Below are 15,320 nucleotides of genomic sequence, written 5' to 3'. Positions count from 1 at the left end.
TCCACGTATATGTTTCAAAGCATGCTTCTGTGTAATTTCCATTACGTGAAATGAAGAAGCATTACACGTACATGCTTCTGTGTAATTTCATTAACCAAAAAATAAATAAGTCGAATTACGTAGCTGGTAAACGTAATTTTATTTATATTTTTGAAAAATTCATTGTTGAAAAACGATAATGAATATATATGTAATGAACTTTTTCATGCCTTTAATTTATTGAAACTCTTATTTTAAATTTTTTATATCCTAAGAGCGTTAAATAGTATCTCGTTCCTTACAGGAAATTAGTTTTATTTGTTGAACATTCATTCCTTTATCTCGGCCTTTCTTAGGATAGATGTTTATGTTATCAACCCTATATAAGAGGTATATAAAACCTTAATATTAGATTGTTCAATAAAATGAGTTGGGAATTAGAATTCTTTAGATTATTTTATGATTTTTTCACTTTCAAATAAATTTTTTTAAATCTATATTTTACTGATTTAGTTGTTATTCTTATTTTACAAAAATACGTAGAAATTCACATTTTTTAATATTTTATTAGAATTGCTTATCTACTTTATTATTATTTTATATTTTACTTTATTGATTATTTTTATCACTTTGGGTCTTTTCAAATAACTTTTCAAATTTCTTCTTTTCACTTCCTGCAGTATTCTTTCACTAAATTGTTTATTTTTTTCTTCTGACCACGCGTTCTTTTTCTTTTTCTTTTATACCTCCTGGAAGTTCTTAAGTTTCTTAATATTTTTTCTTCTTTACAAAATATCTTTCTTATTGATAACCATTTTCTTTTATAACTTTTTTTAACTTATTTTTCCTTATTATTGTTTGTTTTTGGTTTTTATTCATTTAATATTTCCTCATTTGAACTGGATATTGTTATTTAACTATTGAAATAGTCATCTTATTTTAAAATTAAATTTTATAAAAGCAGTATTTCAGTATTTTATTTTTTAAATCTAATTAAAAATTTAAGTAAAACAATTATTACATATCATGTGTCTCCTTTGTTAGATATTATCTATCGAAGAAAAATATTACCATATTTTAGCATCTGCCGGAAACATCAAGTATTGAAAAAAATTCAATTTTGAGTCATTTATAAAATTGGCTTTCATTATAAAACAGTTATAAAATATTATATTGATATGAAATCGATTTTTAGAAAATAAATATCCATTGAAAATATATTATTATGTCCTATGAAATTGTATGGATATTATGTCAGTACAAATGAAATAAAATATTAATTTGATCCTAAACAGACAACGAACATCCAATTCCCACTAACGTGATAGATAAACAGTAATCTAATACCACTGTTTATCTAAATTTGCACTTGAAATGTGGTAGACATTTGTATTTATTTCCAAATTAATCTGATGATCATCAGATTAATTTGGAAATAAATTAATTTGGATTCATACAGATCTGTATGAATCCTTTGAACAAACTGATTATTTTGGATTTTGATGTTCAAACAACATAACCACTCATAAAGTCAACTAACGATTTTATAATATCAGTATTTCTTCATTTATTGAAGATTATTATATAAATAAGAGTTTTAACTTCATATTTAATTAGCCGGGTAATAATAAACGTTTTCATTATTACAGATTAAAGTGATATAGATAATTTGTGGTTAAAATCATGAATCGTATCGCCAAAGAAAATAGAATAAAATTTATTTTATTTTTTAGTAAAAATACAATTTTACTATAATAAAATTTTTTTATAGTAAAATTGTATTTTTTTATAGAAGTTTCATTATTAAAGGAAGCTTTAAGAAATTTAATTTATGTATATTTAAAAATTGTTTAAATATCCTTTTAGAGCCTATTTTTAATTTAAAAATATGTATCTAAAATTTATAAAGATATATAAACATATAAAAAAGTAATAAAGCATTTTTTAGGTGGATTTCGAAAGAAAGCTCTACTACATATATATGTGTACTCCACTTTCTTGTGGAAACGATAACTGCCGTAATTTGCACCAATCAATTTCTAATTGTACCCTAAATAAAACTCGACCAAAAATGTCGGTCGAATTTGTTACCGGCAAACATCGGACCATGGAGTGGCTTTTCTGAAAAAAAACAAATATTGCTATAACTTTTTGATTAAGGAAAATATCGAATTAAGGAATATCGAAAGTTCTTACTATTCTTTGGATAAGAGTCTAAAACTTATTTAAATAAATTTTTTTTATACAACCAATCATTGGCCCAGGGAGTGAAAAAATGGGGTTTTGAAGACAATAAAATCATACTTACCTTAATAGGGACAGTATCGAATCAGTATAAAGTGGTCGTTAGTCCTCTAAACATTACCTAAAACTTTTGTTTGTAACAATGTTTGATATAACCAACCTTTAAGACAAGGAACGATTAAAATGTTGCTGGAATTGTAAGATGGGGCTTGTCGTATGCTAAACAGGTGAAACTTTTTTTCACATGTAACCATTGTCGTATTGAATAAACTGGAAGGTATTCTTAACTGTTAGGCGGACATTTTTTTTATCCACTCCTTATCACCGTTGAAATCCTTTTTCCCTTTTTTTTAATTTAATTGTATTGATTTATTAATAATTATTAACCTCTGATTGAAAAAAAGTTTTACAATAAATAATAATTCAATAATAACAATTAAAAAAAAAAAAAAAAAAAAAAAAAAAGAAGATTTAGAAGGTATTAGTGAAATAAAGTCTTATGTACTTTAGATTAAACAAAAAAAAAAGAAAAAAGAAATGAAGGCTGATTTGAACCAATATACCTTCCCCTTGAAATAGCCAAAAATTTCAAAAATTAAATTGTTATTTGGGTATAACTTTGGAACCAATGAAAATAAATACCCCTTATGATATATCGTTGAAAAGCTCTCAATGAGGGCTTACTACTGCAGTTAAAAAAAACGTCAAAATCCAAATGTTTTGGATTTTGTGCCTTTTTTGGACACTTTTGATCAAGTCGATTGCAATCAAAAGGCGAGGTGCACAATTAAATTTTACACAGTCCTAAATCCAAAATTTCAACTTTTCAAACTTTCAACTACGCCTAATTGTTTTTGAGTTATGCGACATACATACGCATATAAGTACGTACTAACGTCCCACCGAAAATAGTCAAAATGTATTCAGGGATGGTCAAATGGAAATTTCCATTGAGATCTGAAAACCGAAATTTTTCGCGATCACAATACTTCCTTTACTTTGTACAAGGATGTAAAAATCGAGATTTATAAATAACAGTTAATTATTTTAATCGGTTTCAAATTATTTTCATTGATAACTGGTCCCTGGTTATTGAATTCACTTTTATAATAATTCGATTTCGGAGATCTTGAAGAGTAGCAGACTTAATTGTTAAACCCACCGGGTTGGTCTAGTGGTTAACTCGTCATCGTAAATCAGCTGACTTCGAAGTCGAGAGTTCTAAGGTTCAAATCTTAGCAAAGGCAAGAATAACCTTTTTACGGATTTGAATACTAGATAGTGGAAACCAGTGTTCTTTGGTGGATGGGATTCCATTAATCACACATCTCAGGAATGGTCAACCTGAGACTGTACAAGACTACACTTTATTTACATTCATACATATCATCCTCATTTATCTGAAGTAATACCCTACGGTAGTTCCAGAGGCTTGACAGAAAAAAAGATAGTAACCCTGAAGTAAAAGTTACACACACACACACACACACACATATATATATATATATATATATATTTGTTGTTGTTTATAATCTAATGACATATTACAAAATAGAATTTACGAGTATTCCGGTTTAAAGTAATAAAACATATTATTACATTTGCTACTTAAAAATTAAATTATCTATTTAAAAATTAGGGATAAAACATTTAATTTAATAGCACGTAATAATATTAAAACTGCCTATGTTATAAAACATATATATATATATATATATAAATAAATATGAATAATGCAAGTGTAAATGATTATTTATTTTTAATACTTAAAAATAAATTATTGTTTTTATTTTCATTAAAATATCTATTTTTCAAACCAAATGAATTATCCAATTTTAAGGGGTTGTAAGAGGGTAAAACCCCCAGATTACAAAATATTTTATTTCATTAATTTTTTATTCTAATGTTTTGGTAGATTTCACAAGAAAGCTAACTATTGTAATTATTCGACTTCCGGATAATTTTGACATAACTTCGCGTTTTACAACCTCAGATCCCAAAATCACTATCATGTCAAACGTTTATATTTACATTTATTTATATATATATATATATATATATATATATATATATATATTTCACTTTCAAATTGATACATAAAATATAACGACCCAAAATCTCAGTCTAGTTCGTTAATGGATAAAATCGGACCATGGAGGTGGGAATAGTTTTTTTTTAAAAACAATATAACTTTCTTATTAAGTCAAATATCGAATTTTTTAAGTTCCTATTATTCTTTGGATAAGAACCTAAAACTTATTTCAGTTAAGGCTTTTGTTATCACCAACCACTGGCCCACAAGTTGGAAAAAATGGGGTTTGGAAGACCAAAACATTATACCTCCCTTAATATGAGCAGTATTGAATCGGTTTAAAATGGTTGTTAGTCTTCTAAACATTACCTAAAACCTTTGTCTGAAACAATTTTTAATATGACCAACCCTTCCGGTAAGGAATATCCAAAATCTTGCTGGAATTGTAAGAAGATGGGCTTGTCGTATGCTAAACAAGAAAAGTTTTTTCACATGCAACTATTGTCGTATTGAGTAAATTTGAAGATTTTATTAATTTTAAGGTTGAAATATTTTTTATCCCCTACTTAGCACCGGTGAAATTTACCGCCACCTTCCGGCGTGCCGAAAAGGATTTTTTTTTACAAGAATATAAAAAATATTGAAAATTATAGAAATATTGTGGTTCCAAAAGAATTTCTGATAATATGATGGACTGATGGACAAAAAGTTAAATAGGTTTTCAAAAAAAATATTATTACGTGACAAAGTGAGGCATATGTTTGGAATTATTTAAATAATTTTAATTAGTTTAAAAATTTCGAATTTTTTATTTATTTAATGAATATTGAAAATTCATACCCCAAAATCTCTTAACAATAGCTAATTTTTTGTACGGTTTTAATTTAATTCTACCACGTATTCAACATTTCATAAATTCCTTCTTTTTTTAAATATATTATTGGTATTATTGGAGTTAATCAACCGCTATTTTACATTTATTGTTAATACGAATAAATTAGAGTTTTATTTCCTTTTGAATTCTGAAGTTCTCGTATCGTCTAGATTTTCAAAGTTTATAAATTCTAAGCTGTTAAATTAGCTCTATCAATTATTTCTAATAAAACTTCCTTGATTTCTTCTCTTTTTTTTGTAAAATACAATAATACCATATTAATGATTACTTCTAAACCAATATAATGATTTGCAGAACCTTAATCAGTGGATCATCAAGTATTATGAAGTTTTACACGTTTCGATAAAAAGGAATAATTTCCATTATTGAAGAAAACTAATTATTTATTCCTTTATTTCCAATTAATTACTCATATCTCTTTAGAAACAAAAGCTCCGGTTTTGAGAAAAAAAAACAATAAAATACTATAAGTAAAGAATAATACTGTAAAATAATAGGAAAGTTTTGCTTGAAAGAAATAATTTTTTTATTTCCAAGTCAGGAGTAATATTCGTAACAAATTTATTTTCTCGTAGAAACTGAATTTAAAGCTGTTTATAAAACAGCGAATAGATTAATAGATTTTTCATCTACATTAAATTTTTTATTTTTTTTTTTTTGTCTTCAGTCATTTGACTGGTTTGATCCATCTCTCCAAGATTCCCTATCTAGTGCTAGTCGTTTCATTTCAGTATACCCTCTACATCTTACATCCCTAACAATTTGTTTTACATATTCCAAACGTGGCCTGCCTACACAATTTTTCCCTTCTACCTGTCCTTCCAATATTAAAGCGACTATTCCAGGATGCCTTAGTATGTAGCCTATAAGTCTGTCTCTTCATTTAACTATATTTTCCAAATGCTTCTTTTTTCATCTATTTGCCGCAATACCTCTTCATTTGTCACTTTATCCACCTATCTGATTTTTAACATTCTCCTATAGCACCACATTTCAAAAGCTTCTAATCTTTTCTTCTCAGATACTCCGATTGTCCAAGCTTCACTTCCATATAAAGCGACACTCCAAACATACACTTTCAATAATTTTTTCCTGGCATTTAAATTAATTTTTGATGTAAACAAATTATATTTCTGACTGAAGGCTCGTTTCGCTTGTGCTATTCGGCATTTTATATCGCTCCTGCTTCGTCCATCTTTAGTAATTCTACTTCCCAAATAACAAAATTCTTCTACCTCCATAATCTCTTCTCCTCCTATTTTCACATTCAGTGGTCCATCTTTGTTATTTCTACTACATTTCATTACTTTTGTTTTGTTATTGTTTATTTTCATGCGATAGTTCTTGCGTAGGACTTCATCTATGCCGTTCATTGTTTCTTCTAAATTCTTTTTATTCTCGGCTAGAATTACTATATCATCAGCAAATCGTAGCATCTTCATCTTTTCACCTTGTACTGTTACTCCGAATCTAAATTGTTCTTTAACATCATTAACTGCTAGTTCCATGTAAAGATTAAAAAGTAACGGAGATAGGGAACATCCTTGTCGGACTCCCTTTCTTATTACGGCTTCTTTCTTATATTCTTCAATTATTACTGTTGCTGTTTGGTTCCTGTACATGTTAGCAATTGTTCTTCTATCTCTGTATTTGAACCCTAATTTTTTTAAAATGCTGTTATTTTTAATTTACATTTTTAATATAATACGCAAAATTAAAAATGAATAAGCTTCATTTAAAAGTAATTATTGATAAAAAAAAATAGTTGTATTTTATTACAAATAGTTATATGATTTTTAAATTCAATCTCATTTTTAAAATACCTTTTTAATTTAGATTATATAATTTTATTTAGGTTAATAAAATCTACTTTTTTTATTGTTGTGTTAATTTATAATCCTATTGCATTTTTTCAATTATATTATTCTTTAAAAGATTTTCACTTATGCATATTGGTAAAATTTTAATAATTATTTATATGTCATATATCAATTCTCGCATATTTAAATTTTAACCATCGAAAAATAAAATTAACTTGTGTGATGGAGTTTTATAATCTCAAAAAAAAAAATAAAAAAAATAAAAATATTTATGCATGTTTGATATTAGATTTTTAGAATTCATTAAACATATTTTTTCACCGCTGTTTAAATTCATTATACCATTACTTTTGCATAGATCTGATTTATTTCCACATATTTGATCAACAATCGATAGTTTTCAGTTGTATTTCTATTACGTATCGAAATGTATCTTGTGTTATCCAGTATTGTAATATTTATTAATTGTTGCGTTATGTCTATAATTGTTTTATTTGTTCTAAAACTTATATATTGAAAATCGGCTACTTGAATGGAACCATAAATAAATCGTTTGATAATAAGCACAAGATACGAGTGAAATTCATTAGTAAAAGAATATATCTGCCTTCACTTCATAGTTTATAAAAACACATAATAAAAAAATAATAGCCAATAAACAAACAAATACTAAGTAAAAACAAACTAATAATTAAGCGATAACGTGTCGATGGACAACAACTTGTAGCTATAAACAAAAATCGCATCATTAGATTTGGTAATAACTCAAAACTGTCATTCAGTAGCCCCTAAGTCAAGCACATTTCAATCTTCGGACGTCCCCGCTATTATCAAGCAGATTGATTGCTAAAGGTTGACGTGATTGTCTAGACGTTGCTGAAATTTAAACTGTGGCGTCTCACCATATATTGGTCGGAAGTTCCATATATTTGTGAATCGTGGACACGTGCAGGGCCAGGAAGGCAGCCTCATTGCTGAGGGCGTTCTGGTCCAACAGATGGCTGGATCAGGACGTTCTGATGACGCATTGAGGACCCTCTAGGTTTGTGAGGTGAGCGCGTGATTCAGGGGGGTATGCGTGGGGTGCATACCCGGACCCAGACTAAGTGATAGGAAATGGAAGGGTAGCCCTCTTGGGGAGAGTCACCATGGCAACCGGGAGGGATGTCGTGATGTCTTAATGATCAAAGAGGGACCCCGTCGGGAGATAAGCTTCAAGCTGCACGAAGCGGGGGCTAGTCTTCAGCCACGTCACTTGGGACCGACCGAAGTAACGTCTTCAAGGCGGTTACCGGTTGCTCTCAAGTGGTAAAAAAAAAGATATAAAATCACATATCCAGCTTGTACATAAACTAATTAACGTTGATTTTTCCTCAGAATCTATTGTTTAGAAAAATGTTTATTATTTCATCTTAAAATATTTATAAATTTATTTTATAGCAAAATATTTTTTTTTTTGATAGCTATTTTTTTTTTTAAGTAACAATATTTTTATTTCAGAAATAGCTACTTTAATGGTTAAAAATAATTCGTTGGATTATTTTAGTGAAAACAGTTTCTAAAGAATATATACAAACATTATTCAATTAAACATAACATATTTTTAAAAATGAGTTATTAACTGAGTTATTAAAACGCATTTATTTGCAATTGTATGAAGAATATTTGATAATTACAAGAAATCATTTAAAATGTTTTAATCATTTCTTTAATTAAAATATAAACGGTTTTCCAAAAAATATGTTCGTTTAAATGGCTTATGTTATTAAATTGTTTGATACATCTGCAAGGGTAAAATATCAAATATATTTCAAGTTTCAACTGAGTAATGTAGGCTTCCTTACAACATCCTAATTATCAATTACATTAAAGAACATCAGTTTACTTAAAATGCTGCATTGAAATAAAAAAAAGATTTACGTAGTAATTCATTCAACTTTTCTTTCACTTTTAATTTTCGAATTTATTTATTAATAAATTGCCTCGATCCCTTGAGACAATTCAACTGTCAGAGTTTAGAAAGATATGCACTAGAGATATACAAAATTATTCAAATTATTTATATTGAAATAACTTTTTCTGTTTTTTAGAATCTTACAATACACAAGACAAAACTAAATACTCTACCTTACTATTTGTTTCATCGGTATACTTTATGTAGATCCTGTATTCTACTCTTCAGTTAAAATAATATTTTTATATTATTTGGTTATAAGAGTAGAAGTATCTCTCATGCCACACTGGTTTAATGAAATGTGTACTTCTCGGTTTTCCCTGATAAATTTCATTCGAAAAAATGTTTGGATAGAAAAAAATAACAATATATTTTACTGTAGTTTATTTCTTACACACACACACATATATATATATATATATATTTGTGTGTGTGTGTGTATATGAGAGAGAGTGAGAGGGTGAGTGTGTGTGTGGTTTATATATATATTTATACACACATATTCATACACGTACATACTTTGTGAATGTACAGAAAATATGTATGTTTATAATCTCTGACAAATTTTTGTTAAAAGAAAAGTATGGATGGAAAAAAATAACTTTAATGCTCGTTATTGTAGTTGCCTTTGAAAGTAACTGTTGCAGAATTTTCTAGAATTTGAGTGGTTTATCATATTATTATATTTATTTCGTACACTTACACTCGTGCGCTTGCGCGTGTATGCGCATGCGCGTGCGTGCACGAAATAAATATAATAATATGACAAACCACTCAAATTCTAGAAAACTCTACAATAATTACTTTACGCAAACACATATGTGCACACAATTACTTTACACACACACACACACAGACACACACATATATATATATATATATTTGTGTGTGTGTGTGCTGTTCTAACCTCTGAGACCACCGTTACGTATTGCTACAGAGGATTTATATGAACGATTTATAGCATGTGTGACAATGCCTTGCCTGACTGGGACTCGAACCCGGGACCTCCGGATGAAAAGCCGAGACGCTACCACTGGCGTCACATGGAGGCCGGAGGTCGGTGTGTGTGTGTGTTTATCTATTTTTTTTAAATTTTAACTGTCTTTAGATTAAAATTAGAAACATGTCTGATATTATGAAATATTTAAAAGGATAAAATTTGATAACAAATCTCACAATGATATCACATATTTTCGTATATGTTTGTTTATGACGGGTGGAATTTGTGAATTTTTCAGAAATATAAACTTTTTTGGCGACAAACCGAAACAAATTTTATAATAAAGTGTTTAATAAACTGTGTAAATAATAAAAGGTTTTAAATAAACCGCATCACCGAACGTCATGGAGAAAAACTTAACCAATAAAATTATGAATATTTATACCAAATTTTTCTTGAAGTGGTGTTACGTATTATTTTTATAAATTTACATACAATTTTTATGTCATCCTTCCACTGCAATTTTTATCAAAGTACAAATATTACCCTTTCCCTTCTGAAATGCTTTAAATATCGTTCTTTACTATTCGTAACTTTTAGAAAACTCTTTCTTACTTGTGCTACTGAGAAATTTATTCTTGATTTGATAATTGATAAAAAATGATCAATAATAATAAAATAATAAAATTTAAGTAGATTTACTGGTTGTCTAATGCTTGTCTAGAATGATGCATTAAATGAATTATCTATAAGTCCTTGATGTTTCAAATTCTCAATTGAGAATTTCAAAAAGATAGCTTATTGTGACACTCCTCACAATTTATTGTATTGTGTCACGAGGAGTGACAATTTTGCAGAGCGTAATTTTCTGTCATGCTTTTTCCTAGCTATCATTGGCTAAGAAGTACAGAGAATATTTTATGTGATTTAAATTTTATTTTTATCTTCATAGTTTTTTTTTTACTTCATTGTTTTTCATTCAGTCTACCTTTAAATAAAATTTTATGATATGATCTTAATAAAAGCATTTTAACAATAATTGAAGGATAAAATCAAAAATTTCTTACATTTTTGTATTCTCTGATCTAATATGGAATATTTTCTGTACGCAATCGTTGTAAAACTCTTTCTGTACTTTTTAAAAATTATAAAATTCTTTATCACTCCCTCGATTTTACTGATGGTTTTAAACCATTATGCATAATAATAGGGATATTTTTTGTTCATGTTCCTTTACTTAGTGTAAATAAATAATGATGTTTTTCACATTAGGAATCTGAGAGTTTTCGGGTTAAATTTGAAGATGAGGCTTAAAAAGAATAAAGCTAAATTGCATGTTGACATATTAAAACTGTCAAGAAGATTAGTTGATTATATGGAATAAAATAATCTCTTTTAAATTTCAAAAGGAAGATGCTAAAAATCTATATTTTATTTTTTTTCTATAGAAAGAATAGTTATATATGATCAATAGAGGAATTAAATAGTTTTAATAAAAATAGAAAACGAAGAGGAACAAGCTATAATTCAGAAAGGAATGAGACAATGATGCTCCTGTTACTTTTCAACTTGTAACTATAAATTGTACAAGAAGCAACAGTCGAGTTAAATTAGTAATTTGAGATCGCATTCATGAAAAGATACAAGGATGTTAAGATTCACTCATGAAAATTCTCTTTGTTGGAAATTAAACGATAATTAAAAGCAATACGGAATACTATGAATTTTTTGTTAGTAGACAAATTCTATTTTAAAATTAAAAATCAGTAATACAAATGTTATGTGAATGTAAAAAATAGAGGAACACAATTTAGCAGAAGTTAGATGGGTTTAATTTCTGAATTTAATAAAAATACAAAAGATGGATGATGTAAGTTATTAAACGTAGATTGCGATAAACAAAGACAGCTTTCATTTAGAAAAAAATTGTTTATTATCAATGTAAGTTAAAAATATTTTTAAGATTTAAACGAAAAAATATACGCATGAAATATTGTGCCAGTGCGAGTTGGCATAAATTAACTGTTTTTAAACGACAGCGGTGAACAAAATTACAAAAAGGACATTTTCAAAATATAAAAGCTGTAATTAACTTTATACGTTATTGTTAAACTATGTGTAAGATATAATTATAAGTACAAATAATTTATTTCTATCCTTTATACCCTTTTACCCTTTATATCGATACACAAGATATATATATATATATATATATATATTGTAATCATTATAGACAAAAATAATCACAATAATTTTTTATTGGTAAATAAATCTGAGCAATAAATAATTTTACTGCCTTTATGTATTAAATTATAACATTATTGATAAATTTATGTACCTTAAAGCATGAGCTCTCAGCTGTTTACTATGTTTCAAATCCTCTAGCTCAATTCCACTAAACGGCATGAAAACTTGTTGAACATCTGGATGCGTTTCAAATAAGCTAAAACAGAAAAAAAAGTAAAGTTATTTTTATATTTTTCTTCTCGCTAAATATATATCTTATTACCTAGACCATAGGCTTACCTAGACCTATATATATATATACATATTTATATATGTAAATAATAAGCAATAAATATTACTTATAATTAAATTGTAGTGCCCCTTGCCGCTCCGGAGCGTTAATATTACGAAGTAATTTTATATATTTAAAAAAATCGGCGAAAAACCTATTCCATTTACAACCCGTCTTACCACCAACTCTCTTGGTTTTCTTTTCCTTCCCAAAATGCATGCTCAAACCTATGTCTAGTCCGTCCAGACTTTTTTCTGGACGTATCGGGCTGATATTTTTATCCTGGTCGGAATAGCTCATAGATGTGTCATCTAGCATCGACAGACCTTCAAAGTGATTTTTTCATGTAATAACCTTTAAAAGTTCCTCAGTTAAGGAATAAATGAGAAATTTTTAGGATTTCTTTAAGGAGACACAAGTTTTGAGACCCATGACTCTTCTTGTCAATTAATCTGTAGCTCATTTTGAGGAGAATAGAAAAAATCAGACTGATTCGTCAAGTAAAACGTCTAGATGGACTCGAAATAGTTTTTTTGCTTAATTTTCTTTAAAATTATTTAAGGTTTTATATAAAATATAAATGTTTTAGGATGTGTGTGTGTTTGTGTTTGTGTGTTGTTTATAAAATAAAGACATACTATTATATCAGAAAATATTTATTTTTTTAAGAAAGAAATATGTAAAACAATTGAAATTTATCTGACGGTAAATGTTCTGATGAGTAATCTAAGTTCAACAGCATTAAAACGTTGAAGTTCATTATAATATATTTTTTCTTTGCATTCTGCATTAAGAGTTAAAAATGATGATCGTACATAAAATATAAATTGTTATATTTAAAAAAAGTAAAATAAAAGGAAATCGATATTATTTATTATAAATCGTGATTTTTTTATTTAAAGGCCAATTTTATTTTATTTTTGCTAATATAAGACAATAATTACGTTGATAAGTTGATTTTTATGTTTTAAACATGATATAAAACATTTTTTAAACATACATTGTTTTTTTATAATTATGCTGTGAATAAATACATTTTTTTTACTTCCTTGTGCAAAGAAAAGGAATTATTGTGATCGCGAAAAATTTCGGTTTCCAGATTTCAATGGAAATATCCATTTTGACAATCCCTGAATCCATTTTAACTAGTTTCGGCTTGACGTCTGTACGTACGTATATATCTTGCATAACTCAAAAACGATTAGCCGTAGAATGTTGAAATTTTGGATTTAGGACTCTTGTAACATCTAGTTGTGCACATTTCTTTTTGATTGCAATCGACTGAACCAAAAGTGCCCAAAAAAAAACAAAATCTAAAACAATTTGAATTTTGGACTTTTTCTTAACTGCAGTAATAAGCCCTCATTGAGAGCTTTTCAACGATATATCTTAAATGGTTCTTATTTTCATTGTTTCCAGAATTATAGTCCAATTAAATTTTAATTAATGAATATTTGGATCTTAAAGGGGAAGGCACATCGGTCAAAGCAGACTTCTCTTTTTTTTGAAGTTAAAAGACTTCAGTCTTTTATTTTTTAATTTAAATATTTTTATTTATTAATAATTATTAACTTAATAATTGTAAAAAAAATTACCATAAATAATAATTCAATAATAACAATAAACAAAAAAAAAATATATATATATATGAAAAAATATCAGAATTATTAATGAAATAAAATTTTACGTACTTTTCATTTAAAAAAAAATGTTTATGTAATTCAATTTTTTAATGTGTTTATGTACCAGGAAGCTATGCGGTTCCCACATCAGATCTTTTTAAATATATGGAATATTGAAAAATTGTTAAATTCCACATCTTCATCCGGAGATCATTCTATCCTTTTATTTTGTGTAGAGGATGATTATAGTTTGTATACATAAATTCAATATACCATTCTTTATGGTAGTATGAAAATATACCAGTAATAAACTCCTATGATATGAATGAATTTAATTATCAGGTAAATACAAATTGCTATCGGAAAAGATAGCATATTCGTTTTTTTTTTTTAGCCTCTGGGAGCCTCGTTAGGTATTCCTTCGAGGATTAGATGAAATGACAATTTTTCAGCGTGTAGAAATTACATGCCTGACCGAGGGATTCGAACCCAGGACCACCGGATGAAAGGAAAAGGTGCTATCACTTGCGACACGGTGGCCGGCAGAATATTTGTTTTGTAGCAATATATTTTCTAACATAATCAGCTTAATAATATCGTATGTAGAATCATGTAACGTTAATAGCATCAGTGTTACTGATATTCATTTCTTTGTAAACAAATATAAAAAAAAAATTGAAATTCCTATAAACTTTATGAAAATGTAATATTAACTACATTTACACGCAGAAGACGAATTATTGTTTATGTTGCAAAAACATTTGAACAGTAAAATGTCTTGTATTAACATGAATATAATTTGGTTTGCAGAATTTTACAACGGAGGTTTCGTTTCAGAAATTTACCAACTTCTACAAACTATCTGGAAAGATTCCAGGAATTCATTCATAAAAACTTCCGTTAGCTATTTCGTTCGCCCGGTGATGAAGTAGTTCGTCTTATTGTGTTGCTTTCCTTACAGAATCGATTTAAAGCATGAAAAAAGTAAAAATCAGTTTTTGCCAACTCCATAGAGTATTATTACATTACGGAACAGATATTTTGTATCGAGCATTATGTTGCGTTGACACAATCAACATTTTTACAGCGATATTTTGAAAAATATGAGGTTATTTTATTGCCATTATGAAGAATTTTGATGCAACTTCTCATTGAAATTCGATTTTATAATATATGTATATATATATATCCTTTTTTATTTTCAAATTGGTCAATGTTTCTGTTATGTATAGCGTAGATCATTCAGCTGTTATTGTATCGTTTTACGTTTTTAAGGATTACTTACAGTTTCCTTCTTTTACATAACCATTTTACAT

The 15,320-nt window shown here is 27.6% G+C and overlaps 1 protein-coding gene across 1 annotated transcript in view; it reads right to left on the bottom strand.

Moving 5' to 3' along the window:
• The window catches only part of LOC142326918 (globin CTT-Y-like), an 82,167-nt gene extending 67,084 nt beyond the window's left edge, over positions 1 to 15,083 (bottom strand). The window contains exons 1-2 of the mRNA XM_075369649.1: positions 15,034 to 15,083; positions 12,203 to 12,307 (exon numbers count right to left, since the gene is read on the bottom strand). Coding sequence (XP_075225764.1) covers positions 12,203 to 12,307; positions 15,034 to 15,083 — 155 coding nt within the window. The remainder of the gene's footprint in view (positions 1 to 12,202; positions 12,308 to 15,033) is intronic.
• Between the last annotated feature and the right edge of the window lie 237 nt (positions 15,084 to 15,320).

Source organism: Lycorma delicatula, chromosome 6 (assembly GCF_047948215.1).
Source record: "Lycorma delicatula isolate Av1 chromosome 6, ASM4794821v1, whole genome shotgun sequence".
Classification (NCBI taxonomy): Eukaryota; Metazoa; Arthropoda; class Insecta; order Hemiptera; family Fulgoridae; genus Lycorma; species Lycorma delicatula.
Note: the sequence above shows the minus strand (reverse complement) of the source record. Positions and strands in the feature narration are given on the sequence as shown.